Genomic DNA, 17,307 nt, shown 5'->3' on the forward strand with positions numbered 1-17,307 from the left:
GTGAAAGGCACTTCTTACATGGTGGTGGCAAGAGAGAATGAGGGAGAAGTGAAAGCAGAAACCCCTTATAAAACCATTAGATCTTGTGAAACTTATTCACTGCCATGGAACAGTAAGGGGGAAACTGCCCCACCAGGTCCCTCCCATGACACATGGGAAATCAAGATGAGATTTGGATGGGGACACAGCCAAACCATATAATGTTTATTTCAATGTTTACACATTTCTTAATTGTAAGACCCCAGATCTCCTAGTTTCTTCTGAGTGCCCTCTGCTTCCATAAAGGTCTCAGGTAGGAAACCATTTATTGGCATCTAAATATTATTCCACTTTTGATTCTAGCTCTCTCCTCATCAGGGTAATTTGTTGTCCCTGAAGCTACTCCACGAAGCTTTACAACTTATTGTCATAGCACTTGATTTGCTTTCTAAGTGTCTTAAACATCACCTCTAATGGGCCAGGTGTGGTGGCTCACACCTCTAATCTCAGCACTTTGGGAGGCCAAGGCAGGTGGATCATAAGGTCAGGAGATTGAGACCATCCTGGCTAACATTGTGAAATCCCATCTCTACAAAAATATAAAAAAAAAAAAAAAAGTCAGGTGTGGTGGCACGCATCTGTAGTCCCAGCTACTCAGGAGGCTGAGGCAGGAGAATCACTTGAACCCAGGAGGCAGAGGTTGCAGTGAGCTGAGATTGGGTCACTGCACTCCAGCCTGGGTGACAGAGTGAGACTCCATGTCAAAATAAATAAATAAATAAATAAATAAATAAATAAATAAATAAACAAACAAACCTCTAATGTACCTCACAAGAAACATCAACTTACGCTGTTATGCCTCTTGCAAATATTGTTACTTATGTGACTTCTACCAGTTCATTACAGATAATCTGAAGTGTTGCCCTCTCTCTACAGCCTTTTTTGAGAACATTTGCTGATAGGTTTTCCCCCTCAGCTGGTAAATCTGTACCCACCAATGAAGGTCTGACTTGTAGGGAGGTATATATAACCGTAGTTACTTTTTAATATAGTGGCTCATTATTCTAATAAGTTGAAACATAACAATCTTTGTTTAAGCATATGCCAAAAATGAGTTAGATACTTTTAATACATTGCTTCTAATCTTCACAGTAATTTTTCAAATGGGATAATTATTATTCTAATTTTACAAATGAAGAATTAAGGATCAGAATGTTTAAAAGACTTACCCCAAATCACATATCAACTAAGCAAAGTCTGTACTTTATTCGTTACATGTAATACTTTCTCTCATGTCCCCCCACCCCTTTCCTCCAGCTGCCTTTGTTTTCTTCTGGACTTAAAAAATTATGCAGCATTTTACTTATCTAGCAATTAAACTTCTAATCTCAATAAACCAGAAAGATTCACAGAAAGCAAAACATAAAATAAAGTAAAATAAAAAGCCTGTAGTCATCAAGAAAAATAGTAATTATAGCAACCAGATATCTAACATTAGTTTCAACACAGAACCTGTACATCTTATATTGTATAGGAAAGATGTAATAAGCGTCACTACATAATTATAGGTGGTAGCATATTAGAAGTTGTAGAAAAATGTCACTATTGTCTATCAGGGAGGAAGTAAAAATCATTTACCAGGAAAGCAAAGCAAATGAGGACCATTCACTAAAAGAGAAAACAGTTCTATATTTCTTAATAGTTGAGGTCATCTTATATAAAGCCACATTAAAATAATTTGCACCATCATGTTGTTTATCTACTTTATAGGCTCATTTGCTAAAAGGATTATATGAATTATCATCAATATGTTACTTTAGTGAGTAGTTCTTCCTACATGTTTAGAGCTTTTAGCTGAAATAGATATTACATAGAGAATATAAAACAGCACCTCATAAACATTCATTGTTTAGTTTAAGCTGGTTTCTTGAATATCTTAAGCACTTGGATTGCTGAACTCATCAGAGAATGCTTTAGTTGGTAGCTATATTTCATTGCCTGTATTGAAATGTTATACGATAATTACTCGCTAACTTTTAGGAAACATGTAATTAATATGCATATATTTTAAGATTCAAAGATAATTTTTTTCACATTTAATATTTCTGTAATTGGGATAGTTTTATAACTCTGATCGACATCTTCTATAAAAAGTTTTTTTTTTTTTAAATCAGTGATCTGTCTTTCAGGAAAATACATACAACCATGTTAATTTCAGTCTGGTCAGAGCAAAAATTGAAAAACAACCCAAGAGCCATCAATATAAAAGAAAGTGGTTAAATTACAGTAAATTCATACCATGAAATTCTATCATGCATGGTACTATCATAAAGGTAGCCAACATGAATTAAGTGTGATGTTTACTAAGTTTAAATGAGCAAGGTAAACAAATATCCACAATTTCTACTTAAATACTTAGACTACAATTTTTGTAGCTGGATGTTACTGTCCTATATTATGTAATAAAAATATGCTGATCAAAGAGTGTGGAAGGTATGTTTGTCAGTGTTTCCACTCCACCCTTAGCTTTCAGCAGGTCCTCTATGCTTGCACCACAGGTAGGGTTTTCCTCTGCTCTCTTGACTCACCTATATTGGTGGAGTGCTGTTGTTTTTTCACTCATGCAAAACTCCTCATCGAGGCAGAGGCTAGGTTGCCCCTGGTCCAGCCTCAATTTTGCACAGGCCCCGAATGCCTGAACCTCAAGGTTTGGGCTTTGCCTTGTTTCAGTGGGGTTGTTGGGAAGAAATGAAGTCCCTGTTCCTCTCTTTTTGGCAGACTGTTTTTATTTCTATCCCTCTCTCTGGTGGCAGTCAATCTTAAGGTAGGCCATAGGACGGGATGGTTTGCTGCTCCTCCTTCAGTGGGTTTTTTCTTCTGTAACAGATAAACTTTGTCACAGACTGGAGGGCATGAGAGTTTCCTGCCTCAATCCCAGAGGCAAAACTGCTTTTGCTTTGGATAGCAGAAGGGTCAGTGGAGGTGGGAGGGTAAGTATTCCTTCTTTCTCAGTGACAGTCTACCACCACCAAAGGCTTTCTTCTCTTAAGCAAAGATCTGGTAAATGGGTATAGACTCCCTTTGTTTCTTAGGCTTCTAGGGTTTCTAAACTGTTAAACTTCCCCTGGTCTTTAAGAATTCATTAAAATTTTAAGTGTTTCTATCTTCCTTTACTACTGCTCTTTTTTCCTTCTGTGCTCTTTGAAAAGCAAAATGGTTTGTGTGTCCCATCCCTTTTCTGAGGGGCTTGTTGTCCTTTAGAATCAATTTGCCTAGTTGCTTTACAGCAACCATAGCTATAGAAATGTAGCTCTCTGATGAAAAAGAAATATTTTTTAATATTATCCAGCTTTGTTGTTGTTGTTATTATTGGGGTGGGGGTTACATTTTATTTGGCTTTCTATATTCTGGGTAGAAGCAAAATTCCCAGTACCACTCATTTTTAATGGAGTTGTCTTTTCCTCTCTCCACCCAAGCAGTACCCATTCTGGTTTTGAAGCACAAAAGTAAGAGTCCACCACTCCCCACTGTCTTTCCTACCTCCTAGGAATCCTACGGTTTTTGTTTGTTTGTTTATATTTATTGTCATGAAGCAATGTAGAGTCAAGATCAGGCTTCAGGTCCGTGGTTCTTAATTCTTCGTTCCCTGGTCTACCAGGCCAGCACTATTGGAGCAGCACAGAATCTTGTTGAAGAGCTGAATTGGTTTTGGCAACACAATGTCCAATCCATAGGAGAGAAGATAGTGCCACCTATCCTGGAAAGTCACCCTCCACATATACATGGCCTAAAGAGCTTATATATCAGCCTAAGAAAAGAAAACCAATAAGAAGTTGCATTTTCCTTAAAAAAAAAAAAAAAAAAAAAAAGCCACGTTTCATATCCTACTACTCTTCTACCCTTCACTTACATTCTTTCTCTTCTATAAACTTTTTTTACCTGAAAAAATAATCCTCTGGTTCTCATGCCCTCATTTAAGGTGGAAAATAATAATCTTTTCTGTTCTTGAGTTGGGATAGGGTTTCTAGGACAATCATTTCTATGTGTAAAACACTTCACTTAAGGACATTCATTTGGACATTGATTTCTGATATTTGTGCCTCCAAATCTTTTACTGTGGTGAAATTTTTTGTTTGTTTGTTTGTTTTTCCAATGTCTTCTGCTCTCTCCTGGTCCTTCAACAATTTTCAGGTTGTTTCTAGTGAGATATTTCCGTTGGAAAGCCACCACAATAAAGTAATTCTGGGGAAACCGGGGACAGACAGTTCCACTTTTTTTTCCATGCTTCCTAATGAGTATTATTTAATAAATAAGTACTGGCAATCTTTGACTGCCATTAAAATTACTCTGGTGCTCCTTGTCTGTGTTAGCAGTTATCAAAACCTACTTGTAGCATTTTTTTTTTTCCCTTTCGCACGTGGAAGAAAAGAAGGAAAAAAGCCTTGGAAGTTCTCAACTGTCAACCCCCTGCGAGGACGTTTGCCTCCTGCCCTAGGAGAAACGTTCGCTCCGGAGGCTTGGGCTGCGGAGCCCGTTGTGGCCACTGAGTCCTTCGACGCCCTCGCCAGGCTGGCCTTTGGGTTGGCCCAGACAGGACGGGCTGCAGAGAGCACTTGGGCCGCGTCGCCAGGAGGCGCCCAAAGTGAGCCATGCCCAAAGACGTCGCCCGGCGCTCTGAGGACCAGTATGAAGTCCCAGGAAGAGTAGGGCCGCGGGAGGCCGCACGGGCCCGGCCTGCTAAGGACTGGAGGGCCAGGGAATCCCCGAAGTCCTCGAAGTCCTCAAAGTCCTCGAAGTCCTCTAAGTCCTCGAAGTTCGGGAAAAAATACCGGTATCTGAGACTACTTCCAGAGGCCTTGGTAAGGTTCGGCGGTTTCCGAAAAAGGAAAAAAGACAAGTCCTCAGTTTCCAAGAAGCCGGGAGAACTGGATGACAGTTCGGAGCAGCCCTGTGGTTTGGGCTGTCTAGTCAGCCCCTGCTGTGAGTGTTGCAATAACATTTGCTGCTTCATGGTTTTCTACTGCATCCTCCTCTTATGTCAAGGTGAGCCTGAAGGACGCGGGGTGTTGTGGCGAGGGCAGCAGGGGGCCGCACCGGAGGAGGTGGGAGAGGGAGGATGGCAGAGGACGCCCTGGGGTGGCCCAGCCTGAGGCTGCTGTCTGACTTCTCAAGGCGTTGTCGGATCAAAGTTTAGCCACCAATGGGTTTACCTTGCCCGCTGCCTAGACAGAGCAGATTTATCAAGAAAGGGAAATTGCCATGGAGAAAGAGTAAGACACGCAGAACCGGCTGTGCGGGAGACCAGAGTTTTATTATTGCTCACATTAGTCTCTCCAGCATTCTGGGATGGGATCAGAGTTTTTAAAGATAATTTGTCAGGCAGCTGCTCGGAAACTGGGGAGTGCTGATTGGTCAGGTTGGTCAGGAACCTGTCTAAGGTTCCTGGGGATGTCCTAGTGGGGCCGAAGTCAGGTTTTCTTGCCATCTTCTGTTCCTGGGTGGAATGGCAGAAGTAGCTGACCCAGATTGCCAGTCTGGGTGGTGTCAGTTCATCCATCCAGTGCAGGGTCTGCAAAATATCTCAAGCACCAATCTCGTGTCTTACAATAGTGATGTTTTCCCTGGGAGCAATTTGGGGAGGTTCCGACTCTTGGCGCCAGAGGCTGCATGACCCCTAACCTTAATTTCTAATCTTATAGCTGATTTGTTAGTCCTGCAAAGGCAGATTAGTCCCCAGGCAAGAAGGGGATCTTTTCACAAAAGGGTTATTATCAATTTTGTTTCAGAGTCAAACCATGAAATGAATTCCTTCCCAAAGTTAGTTCGACCTAAGCTCAGGAATGAACAAGGAGTTTAAATCCCAGGAATGAACAAGGAGTTTAAAGGTTAGAAGCAAGGAGAAGTGGATTAGGTCTGATCTCTTTCACTGTCATAATTTCTTCAGTTACAATTTTTGCAAAGGTGGTTTCAAAAACAGGTTAACCGGCTGGGAGGAGCTTCGGTGCCTCACCTCCTCCAGTACCTGATTTGGCACAGTCCATCCTACACATACACATTGTGGGTGATGAGGGCCAGGCTTCCAGATAGCCGGCTGCAGAGAGGTGTTGTTGAGTCATTTATCGTTGTTTGTCACCAACTCTGAGAAGTTCTGGGCTGAATCATCTGGAGTTTAAAATAAAGTTGAAAACGGTGTCTATGATCATTGAATGGTTTCTGCTCCTGCTCATAAATTTGAGACATTCTGACTCAGCCACTGTGTATTGGATCTTGTTTCCTCATCTATGAATTTATACCAGAGAACCTAAACTTGAGGGTGTTATTTTTGCTCATATATTTTGAAGAAGGTGAATTTGAACACCTTTAGACCTGGCATGCTTCTCTACTTGGCCACAGCTCTCACCTCCCCTATTACATCAAGATTCTTTACTAGCCTCTTTTCAATGATGGCATTGGAATTTGACAAACCTGTTCTCTTTTTTGCTCTAAGATGCTAGGTCTAAGTAAGTGCAATCAGAAGGCTGTACGTGGTAAGACCCATATTAGAAAAACAAACACATAGTCATCGAGTTTGTCTTGAGATTATCAAAGAAGTTTCTTAGAAGAACAAGCATTTGAACCATGCCTTTATAGTTAGGTACAGTTTTGAAAGCCAGAATGAAGTTAAAGAGTATTTGTTGAATAGGGAAGCGAGTTAATGAATCAGTGTTTTGTTTTAGAAAGGCTTGTTTCACAACGGTGAATGACAAGTTTGGCCAGATAATGGTTTCATCTAGGCACCATAAGGGGGTAATTATATTTATATTATCCATCATGTCTCCTTAGTGACTGAGGTATAGAAGACACTCAATAAATATGTATTCAGTGCATAAATGAATTTTAAAAGGAAGGAAAAGACAGATTATGCCTGGATTATGAAGGCCTTTAAATACCAGACAGAATTCTGAAAGGATATAAAAGGTATTTACTTCCCACTCTGTTGGATCATGAGTAAGGTGCTTTGCAAGTATTATCTAATTTAGTGTAATCCCCTTATTAGATGGGTAATGAGGAGCCATTGAAGGTTTCTGAACAAGTGATTGACAGTATATGGTTTTAGCTCTGTAACTTAACTGACTTCATATAGGTAGTTAGCTCAGTTTGGTATAATATTGAGTCTTCCATTCATAAAAATGGTATATTTCTTCATTTTTCTATTTGTCAATTGATCTATTTTTAGTTACATTGTAAACAATTTTAAAATCATTTCAAACACGCAAAAGGAATGCAAAGGCAGTACAAACAATACCTGCTTCCCTGCGAGTGAACCAGATTCTTCATCTGTTAACATTTTACCACATTTGTTCCTTTACCTTCTCTTTCCCTATACATGCCCACTTTTTCAGACATGGTGCACCATTACTGCTAACTACTCCAGTGTGCAACTTCCCAAAGTGAGACACTCTCTCACATAACCATCATACACTCCTCACAGACAGGAATATCAGTACAATACTACCATCCAATTATGAACTGGTGGTCCCATCCAGATATTGCCAGCTGTCTCAATATTGTCTTCTTTTCATTTTGGGGCCAAAATTCTATACAGGGACATATGTTGCATTAAGTTGTCATATTTTAGAAGTCTTCTTTAATCTGTAACACTTCCTCATATTTTCTTCTTGTGTCTTATGTCCTTGGAAGTCTTACAGAGTATGGCTTTTTTTGTAGTGCAGGATGAACTTCAATCTGGGTCTATTTGATGTTTCCTTATGACCAGACTCAGACCTTTCTTCCCTCCCTTCCTCTCTTCTTCTCCCTCTCCCTCCATCCTTCCTTCTCCTTTATTTAGATATACTTTACATATAATAAAATTCACACTTTTCGAAGTATGTCATTCAATGAGTTTTAGTAAATATGTACAGACATGCAACCACCAATGCAATCAATTTTATTATTTATTTATTTAATTAATTTTGAGACTGAGTCTACTGAGTCTTGCTCTTGTTGCCAGGCTGTAGTGCAATGATGTGATCTTGGCTCACTGCAACCTCTGCCTCCCTGTAGTTGGGATTACAGGTGCCTGCCACAATGCCCGGCTAATTTTTTTGTATTTTTAGTAGAGACGGGATTTCACTATGTTGGCCACGCTGGTCTCAAACTCCTGACTTCAGATGATCCACCCACCTTTGCCTCCCAAAGTGCTGGGAAAACAGGCATAAGCCACCGTGCCTGGCCAATGCAATCAATTTTAGAACTTTTCCATCACACTAAAAGTTTTTTCATACTCCTTTGCAGTCACTTGCTGCTCCTACCTCCTGCCTTAGGTGACCTTAACCTGCTTTCTGTCATTAGAGTTTTGCATTTCCTAAAATTTAATATACATGGAATCATACAGTTTCTAGTTTTTTTTTTTTTAATTTCTGGCTTCTTTTAATAGCTTGATGGTTTTGAGATTCATTCATGTTGTTGTGTTTATTAACAGTTTGTTCTTTTTTATTGTGAATAGTATCATCGAATGGAATTTTATCCACTATATCCACTCAGTAGTTGATGGACAGTTGGGTTGTTTCTATATTTTTTTGACTACTATAAATAATGCTGTTAAGAGGAATTGCATATGCATATTTGTGTGGACATATGTTTTTGTTTCTGTTGGATAGATAACTAGGAATAGAGTTGCTGGGCTACATAAGTATTTAAGTGTACCTGCTAGAAACTGCCAAATTACAAAGTGGCTGTACCATTTGCAATCCTACCAGTCAGCAATATATGAGTTCCAGTTCCACATTCTTATTAATAGTTAGTATTGTCAGTTCTTAACATTTTAGCTATTCCAGTGATTGTCTAATGGGATCTCACTGTGATTTCTTTTTTTTTTTTTTTTGAGACGGAGTCTCACTCTGTCGCCCAGGCTGGAGTGCAGTGGCCGGATCTCAGTTCACTGCAAGCTCCACCTCCCAGGTTCATGCCATTCTCCTGCCTCAGCCTCCCGAGTAGCTGGGACTACAGGCACCCGCCACCTCGCCCAGCTAATTTTTTGTATTTTTTAGTAGAGACGGGGTTTCACCGTGTTAGCCAGCATGGTCTCGATCTCCTGACCTCGTGATCCGCCCATCTGGGTCTCCCATAGTGCTGGGACTCACTGTGATTTTAATTTCATTTCCCCAAAGACCAATTGTCTTGAACATCTGTTTATATGCTTTTTATCCATTTGTGTGTCTTTGCTTGTGAGGTGCCCTTTAATAAATTGGGTTGTTTCTCTTATTACTGAGTGTGGTGTTCTTTATACAATCTGGATGCAAGCCTTTTGTTGAATAAATATTTACAAATATTTTCTCCCAATCCGTGGTTTGCTTTTGAATATTTTTCTGTGTCTTTTTGATGAAAAAAGGATTCAACTTTCAACTTTGATGAAGTATAACTTATTAATCTTTTAAATGATTCATTCTTTTTGGTTTTTATCATGGAAACTATTGCCTAACTCAATGTCATGAAGGTTTTCTACTTTGCTTTTTTCTAGAAGTTTTACAGTTTAACTCTCATGTTTAGGTCTCTGATCCATTTTGAATGAATTGTTTTAGTATATGAAAGGATCAAGTTTAAAATTTTTTTCATATAGAAAAAAATGCTTTATTCCAGTATAGTTTACTGAAAACAGTGCCCTTTAATCCATTAAATTATCTTGGTAGTTTTGTGGAAGCTCTGATCTCTTTCTGAGTCTATTTAGAGGCTTTCTATTCAGTTCTATTTTCCTAATACATCTATACTTATGCAAATATTATATTGCATTGGTTACTGTAGCTTTATTATATGCATTAGAATCAGGTATCCTTTTGACTTCATTCTTTTTAAAAGTTGTTTTGGCTATTCTAGATCTTTGCTTTTCCATATAAATTTTAGAATAAATTTGTCAGTTTCTATAAAAAAGTTACTGAGATTTTGTTGAGTCTATAAATTTGGAGAAAATTGACTTCTTAACGATAGTAAGAGTCCTGGTGACTGAACTTGCTGGATATATCATCTTCATTTACATCTTCTATCCTGCATCTTTTTTCAATTAACCTATTAAGTTACAGAAGCCATTTTTTTGCAGACTCCTTAGGATTTTTTAATATACATGAATTCTGTGAATAAGGACAGTTTTACTTCTTCCCAATCTGTTTATTTTTTGTTGTTGTTGTTACGATTTGTTATTTTATTCCACGGGCTAGGCTCCCCGGTACAATGGTCAATAGAAATTAGGAAAAGCAATGTTCATTGATATTTTTCTGATTTTTAGATAGAAAAAATTCAGCCTTTCACAGTTAAATGTGTTAACTGTAGGTTTTATTTTTTAAGATGCCTTTTGTCAATTTAAGGATATCTCTTCTTTTATTAGTTTGCTGAGAATTTTTTGTCATTAATTGGTGTTGAATTTTATCACATGCTTGTTCCTGCCTCTATTGAGATATTCATAGGAAAAATTTGTTCTATTAATATGATATATTGCATTTTTTGATATTTGTATATTTGACAACCCTTGCATTCCTAGGATAAGCCCTTTTTATTGGATTATTGTCTTTTTCTGCATATTGCTAGATTTAATTTGCCAAAATTTTGTTAAAATTTTTTGTTTCTGTGAGAGTATTGTTCTGCAGTTTTCTTAGAGTATTTTTGTCTGTCTTCAGTAGCAGGTAATAGTAGCTTCACTAAATTAATTGGGATGTTTTTCCCCTTCTTATCTTTCCTCATTTTTTCTGAAAGAATTTGTGCAGCATTATGTACCCTTTGTGTAGTATTTTTTTAAAATACACTTTAAGTTCTAGGGTACATGTGCACAATGTGCAGGTTTGTTACATAGGTATACATGTGTCATGTTGGTTTGCTGCACCCATCAACTCATCATTAACATTAAATATTTCTCTTAATGCTATCCCTCCCCCAGTCCCCCACCTCCCCACTGGCCCAGGTGTGTGATGTTCCCCACCCTGTATCCAAGTGTTCTCATTGCTCAGTTCCCACCTATGAGTGTTTGGTTTTCTGTCCTTGTGATAGTTTGCTGAGAATGATGGTTTCCAGCTTCGTCCATGTCCCTGCAAAGGACATGAACTCATCCTTTTTTATGGCTGCATAGTATTCCATGGTGTATATGTACCACATTTTCTTAATCCAGTCTAGCATTGATGGACATTTGGGTTGGTTCCAAGTCTTTGCTATTGTGAATAGTGCCACAATAAACATACGTGTGCATGTGTCTTTATAGAAGCATGATTTATAATGCTTTGGGTATATACCCAGTAATGGGATGGCTGGGTCAAATGGTGTTTCTAGTTCTAGATCCTTGAGGAATCTTCCACAATGGTTGAACTAATTTACACTCCCACCAAAAATGGAATGCATTCCTATTTGTGCACATCCTCTCCAGCATCTGTTGTTTACTGACTTTTTAATGATCACCATTCTAACTGGTGTGAGATGGTATTTCATTGTGGTTTTGATTTGCATTTCTCTGATTACCAGTGATAATGAGCATTTTTTCATGTGTCTGTTGGCTGAATAAATGTGTTCTTTTGAAAAGTGTCTGTTCATATATCCTTTGCCCACTTTTTGATGGGGTTGTTTGTGTTTTTTCTTATAAATTTGTTTAAGTTCCTTGTAAATTCTGAATATTAGCCCTTTGTCAGATGGGTAGATTGCAAAAATTTTCTCCCATTCTGTAGGTTGCCTGTTCACTCTGATGGTAGTTTCTTTTGCTGTGCAGAAGCTTTTTAGTTTAATTAGATCCCATTTGTCAATTTTGGCTTTTGTTGCCATTGCTTTTGGTGTTTTAGTCATGAAGTCCTTGCCCACGCTTATGTCCTGAATGGTATTACCTAGGTTTTCTTCTAGGGTTTTTATGGTTTTAGTTCTAACATTTAAGTCTTTGATCCATCTTGAATTGATTTTTGTATAAGGTGTAAGCAAGGGATCCAGTTTCAGCTTTCTACATATAGCTAGCCAGTTTTCCCAGCACCATTTATTAAATAGGGAATCCTTTCTTGTTTTTGTCAGGTTTGTCAAAGATCAGATGGTTGTAGGCGTGTGGTGTTATTTCTGAGTGCTCTGTTCTGTTCCATTGGTCTTACATCTCAGGGATGGAGCTGACTTGACTATGGTGGATAAGGTTTTTGATGTGCTGCTGGATTTGCTTTGCCAGTATTTTATTGAGGATTTTCACATCGATGTTCATCAGGGATAATGGTCTAAAATTATCTTTTTTGTTGTGCCTCTGCCAGGCTTTGGTATCAGGATGATGCTGGCCTTATAAAATGAGTTGGAGAGGATTCCCTCTTTTTCTATTGATTGGAATAGTTTCAGAAGGAATGGTACCAACTCTTCTTTGTACCTCTAGTAGAATTCAGCTGTGACTCTGTCTGGTCTTGGACTTGTTTGTGTTGGTAGGCTATTAATTATTGCCTCAATTTAAGAGCCTGTTATTTGTCTATTCAGATATTCAAATTCTTCCTGGTTTAGTCTTGGGAGAGTGTAAGTGTCCAGGAATTTATCCATTTCTTCTAGATTTTCTAGTTTATTTGCGTAGAGGTGTTTATAGTATTCTCTGATGGTAGTTTGTATTTCTGTGGGGTCGGTGGTGATATCCCCTTTATCATTTTTTATTGCGTCTATTTGATTCTTCTCTCTTTTCTTCTTTGTTAGTCTTGCTAGCGGTTTATCAATTTTGTTGATCTTTTCAAAAAACCAACTCCTGGATTCATTGATTTTTTGGAGGGTTTTTTTGTGTCTCTATCTCCTTAAGTCCTGCTCTGATCTTAGTTATTTCTTGCCTTCTGCTAGCTTTTGAATGTGTTTGCTCTTGCTTCTCTAGTTCTTTTAATTGTGATGCTAGAGTGTCAATTTTAGATCTTTCCAGCTTTCTCTTGTGGGCATTTAGTGCTATAAATTTCCCTCTACACACTGCTTTAAATGTGTCCCAGAGATTCTGGTATGTTGTATCTTTGTTCTCATTGGTTTCAAAGAACATCTTTATTTCTGCCTTCATTTCGTTATGTACCCAGTAGTCATTCAGGAGCAGGTTATTCAGTTTCCATGTAGTTGAGCGGTTTTGATTGAGTTTCTTAGTCCTGAGTTCTAGTTTGATTGCACTGTGGTCTGAGAGACAGTTTGTTATAATTTCTGTTCTTGTACATTTGCTGAGGAGTGCTTTACTTCCAATTATGTGGTCTACTTTGGAATAAGTGTGATGTGGTGCTGAGAAGAATGTATATTCTGTTGATTTGGGGTGGAGAGTTCTGTAGATGTCTATTAGGTCCGCTTGGTGCAGAGCTGAATTCAAGTCCTGGATCTCTTTCTTAACCTTCTGTCTCGTTGATCTATCTAATATTGACAGTGGGGTGTTAAAGTCTTTCATTATTATTGTGTGGGAGTCTAAGTTTCCTTGTAGGTATCTAAGGACTTCCTTTATGAATCTGGCTGTTCCTGTTTGGGCGCATATATGTTTAGGATAGTTAGTTCTTGTTGCATTGATCCCTTTACCAATATGTAATGCCCTTCTTTGTCTTTTTTAATCTTTGTTGGTTTAAAGTCTGTTTATTCAGAGACTAGGTTTGTAACCACTGCTTTTTTTTTTTCTTTCCATTTGCTTGGTAAATATTCCTCTATCCCTTTATTTTGAGCCTATGTGTGTCTCTGCATGTGAGATGGGTCTCCTGAATACAGCACACTGATGGGTCTTGACTCTTTATCCAATTTGCCACTCTGTGTCTTTTAATTGGGACATTTAGCCCATTTACATTTAAGGTTAATTTTGTTATGTGTGAATTTGATCCTGTCATTATGATGTTAGCTGGTTATTTTGCCCATTAATTGATGCAGTTTCTTCACAGCATCAATGATCTTTACAACTTGGCATGTTTTTGCAGTGGCTGGTACTGGTTTTCCTTTTCATGTTTAGTGCTTCCTTCAGGAGCTCTTTTAAAGCAGGCCTGGTAGTGACACAAAATCTCTCAGCATTTACTTGTCTGTAAAGAATTTTATTTCTCCTTCACTTAGTTTAGCTAAGCTTAGTTTGGCTGGATACGAAATTCTGGGTTGAAAATACTTTTCTTAAAGAATGCTAAATATTGGCCCCCACTCTCTTTTGACTTGTAGGGTTTCTGCCGAGAGATCTGCTGTTAGTCAGATGGGCTCCCCTTTGTGGGTAACCCGACCTTTCTCTCTGGCTGCCCTTAACATTATTTCCCTCATTTCAACCTTGGTGAATCTGACAATTATGTGTCTTGGGGTTGCTCTTCTCATGGAATATCTTTATGGTGTTCCCTATGTTTCCTGAATTTGAATGTTGGCCTGTCTCAATAAAATACTGGCAAACTGAATCCAGCAGCACATCAAAAAGCTTATCCACCACGATCAAGTTGATTTCATCCCTGGGATGTAAGGCTGGTTCAACATATGCAAATCAGTAAGTGTAATCCATCATATAAACAGAACCAAAGACAAAAACCACATGATTATCTCAATAGATGCAGAAAAGGCCTTTGACAAAATTCAACAGCCCTTCATGCTAAAAACTCTCAATAACTAGGTGTTCATGGAACATATCTCAAAATAATAAGAGCAATTTATGAAAAACTCACAGCCAATATCATACTGAATATGCAAAAACTGGAAGCATTCCCTTTGAAAACTGGCACAAGACAAGGATGCCCTCTCTCACCACTCCTATTCAATATAGTATTGGAAGTTCTGGCCAGGGCAATCAGGCAAGAGAAAGAATTAAAGGGTATTCAATTAGGAAAAGAGGAAGTCTAAGTGTCCCTGATTGCAGATGGCATGATTGTATATTTAGGAAACCCCATCATCTCAGCCCAAAATCTCCTTAAGCTGATAAGCAACTGCAGCAAAGTCTCAGGATACAAAATCAATGTGCAAAAATCACAAGCATTCGTATACGCCAAGAACAGACAAACAGAGAGTCAAATTATGAGTGAACTCCCATTCACAATTGCATCAAAGAGAATAAAATACCTAGGAATCCAACTTATAAAGGAAGTGAAGGACCTCTTCAAGGAGAACTACAAACCACTGCTAAATGAAATAAAAGAGGACTCAAACAAATGGAAGAACATTCCATGCTCGTGGATAGGAGGAATCAATATTGTGAAAATGGCCATACTACCCAAGGTAATTTATAGATTCAATGCCATCCCCTTCAAGCTACCAATAACTTTCTTCATGGAATTGGAAAAAACTACTTTAAAGTTCATATGGAACCAAAAAAGCCTGCATTGCCAAGACAATCCTAAGCCAAAAGAACAAAGCTGGAGGCATCACGCTACCTGACTTCAAGCTATACTACAAGGCTACAGTAACCAAAACAGCATTATACTGATACCAAAACAGAGATATAGACCAACGGAACAGAATGGAGCCCTCAGAAATAATACCACACATCTATGACCATATGATCTTTGACAAACTTGACAAAAACAAGAAATGGGGAAAGGATTCCCTATTTAATAAATAGTGCTGGGAAAACTCGCTAGCCATATGTAGAAAACTGAAACTGGATCCCTTGCTTACACCTTATACAAAAATTAATTCAGGATGGATCAAAGACTTAAATGTTAGAACTAAAACCATAAAAACCCTAGAAGAAAACCTAGGTAATACCATTCAGGACATAGGCATGGACAAGGACTTCATGACTAAAACACCAAAAGCAATGGCAACAAAAGCCAATATTGACAATTGGGATCTAATTAAACTAAAAAGCTTCTGCACAGCAAAAGAAACTACCAAAAGAGTGAACAGGCAACCTACAGAATGGGAGAAAATTTTTGCAATCTACCCATCTGACAAAGGGCTAATATCCAGAACTTACAAGAAACTTAAAAAAATTTACAAGAAAAAAATCAAACAACCCCATTAAAAAGTGGGGGAAGGATATGAATAGACGCTTCTCAAAAGAAGACACTTATTCAGCCAACAGACACATGAAAAAATGCTCATTATCACTGGTAATCAGAGAAATGCAAATCAAAACCACAATGAGATACCATCTCACACCAGTCAGAATGGCGATCATTAAAAAGTCGGTAAAGAACAGGTGCTGGAGAGGATGTGGAGAAATTGGAATGCTTTTACACTGTTAGTGGGACTGTAAACTACTTCAACCATTGTGGAAGACAGTGTGGTGATTCCTCAAGGATCTAGAATTGGAAACATCATTAGACCCAGCCATCCCATTACTGGGCATATACCCAAAGGATTATAAATCATGCTGCTATAAAGACACATGCACACGTATGTTTATTGTGGCACTATTTACAATAGCAAAGACTTGGAACCAACCCAAATGTCCATCAATGCTAGACTGGATTAAGAAAATGTGGCACATATACACCATGGAATACTATGCAGCCATATAAAAGGATGAGTTCATGTCCTTTATAGGGATATGGATGAAGCTGGAAACCATCATTCTGAGCCAACTATTGCAAGGACAGAAAACCAAACACTGCATGTTCTCACTCATAGGTGGGAACTGAACAATGAGAACACTTGGATGCAGGGTGGGGAACACCACACACTGGGGCCTGTCATGGAATTCAAGGAGTGGGGAGGGATAGCATTAGGAGATATACTTAATGTAAATGATGAGTTAGTGGGTGCAGCACACCAACATGGCACATGTATACATGTGTAACAAACCTGCACGTTGTGCACATGTACCCTAGGACTTCAAGTAAAATAATAAAAATAAATAAATAAATAAATACGTAAATAAAACAAACAAGAAAAAATGAAGTACCTCCTCCCAAAACACTTTTTAATTACAAGTGCATATGGGGAGAGTACAGTGGAGAAGCTTGGATGATACCATCTTAATTAAATGATCAAAGTTAACATTGCCAGTAGTGGGCCAAATAAATAATGGGTACCACCTGATAGGATATAATGCAAACACACATTAATTTTGTGATATTCTTGCCAAAGATGTACAATCTGAATCTAAGTATGAGGAAACATCAGAAAACCCCCAAATTGAGGGACTTTGTATAAAATAACTGGTATATAATCTTTAGGAGTATCAGTCATGACAGTTAAGGAAAGATTGAGATAATCTTCCAACCTGAAGGAGACTAGAGGGCTTGACAACTAAAATGTAGTGCTTTATTCTGAACCAGTTCCTTTTGCTATAAGGGATGTTGCTGGGATATGTGATAAAATATGAATAGAATCTAAGCATTAGATGTTAGTAATGTATGAATGTTAATTCCCTGTTTTCTATAGCTGTATTGTGGTTATGTAGAATAATGCCTTTAATTTTAGGAAATACACAATAAAGAATTTGGGAGGAAAAAATTACTA

At 38.2% G+C, this 17,307-nt stretch overlaps 1 protein-coding gene across 1 annotated transcript in view; it reads left to right on the plus strand.

The window, feature by feature from the left end:
• The first annotated feature begins 4,455 nt into the window (after positions 1-4,455).
• Positions 4,456-17,307, plus strand: part of SLCO6A1 (solute carrier organic anion transporter family member 6A1) — a 141,029-nt gene continuing 128,177 nt past the window's right edge. The window contains exon 1 of the mRNA XM_050793123.1: positions 4,456-5,022. Coding sequence (XP_050649080.1) covers positions 4,629-5,022 — 394 coding nt within the window. The 5' untranslated portion in view covers positions 4,456-4,628. The remainder of the gene's footprint in view (positions 5,023-17,307) is intronic.

This window comes from Macaca thibetana, chromosome 6 (genome assembly GCF_024542745.1).
Source record: "Macaca thibetana thibetana isolate TM-01 chromosome 6, ASM2454274v1, whole genome shotgun sequence".
NCBI lineage: Eukaryota > Metazoa > Chordata > Mammalia > Primates > Cercopithecidae > Macaca > Macaca thibetana.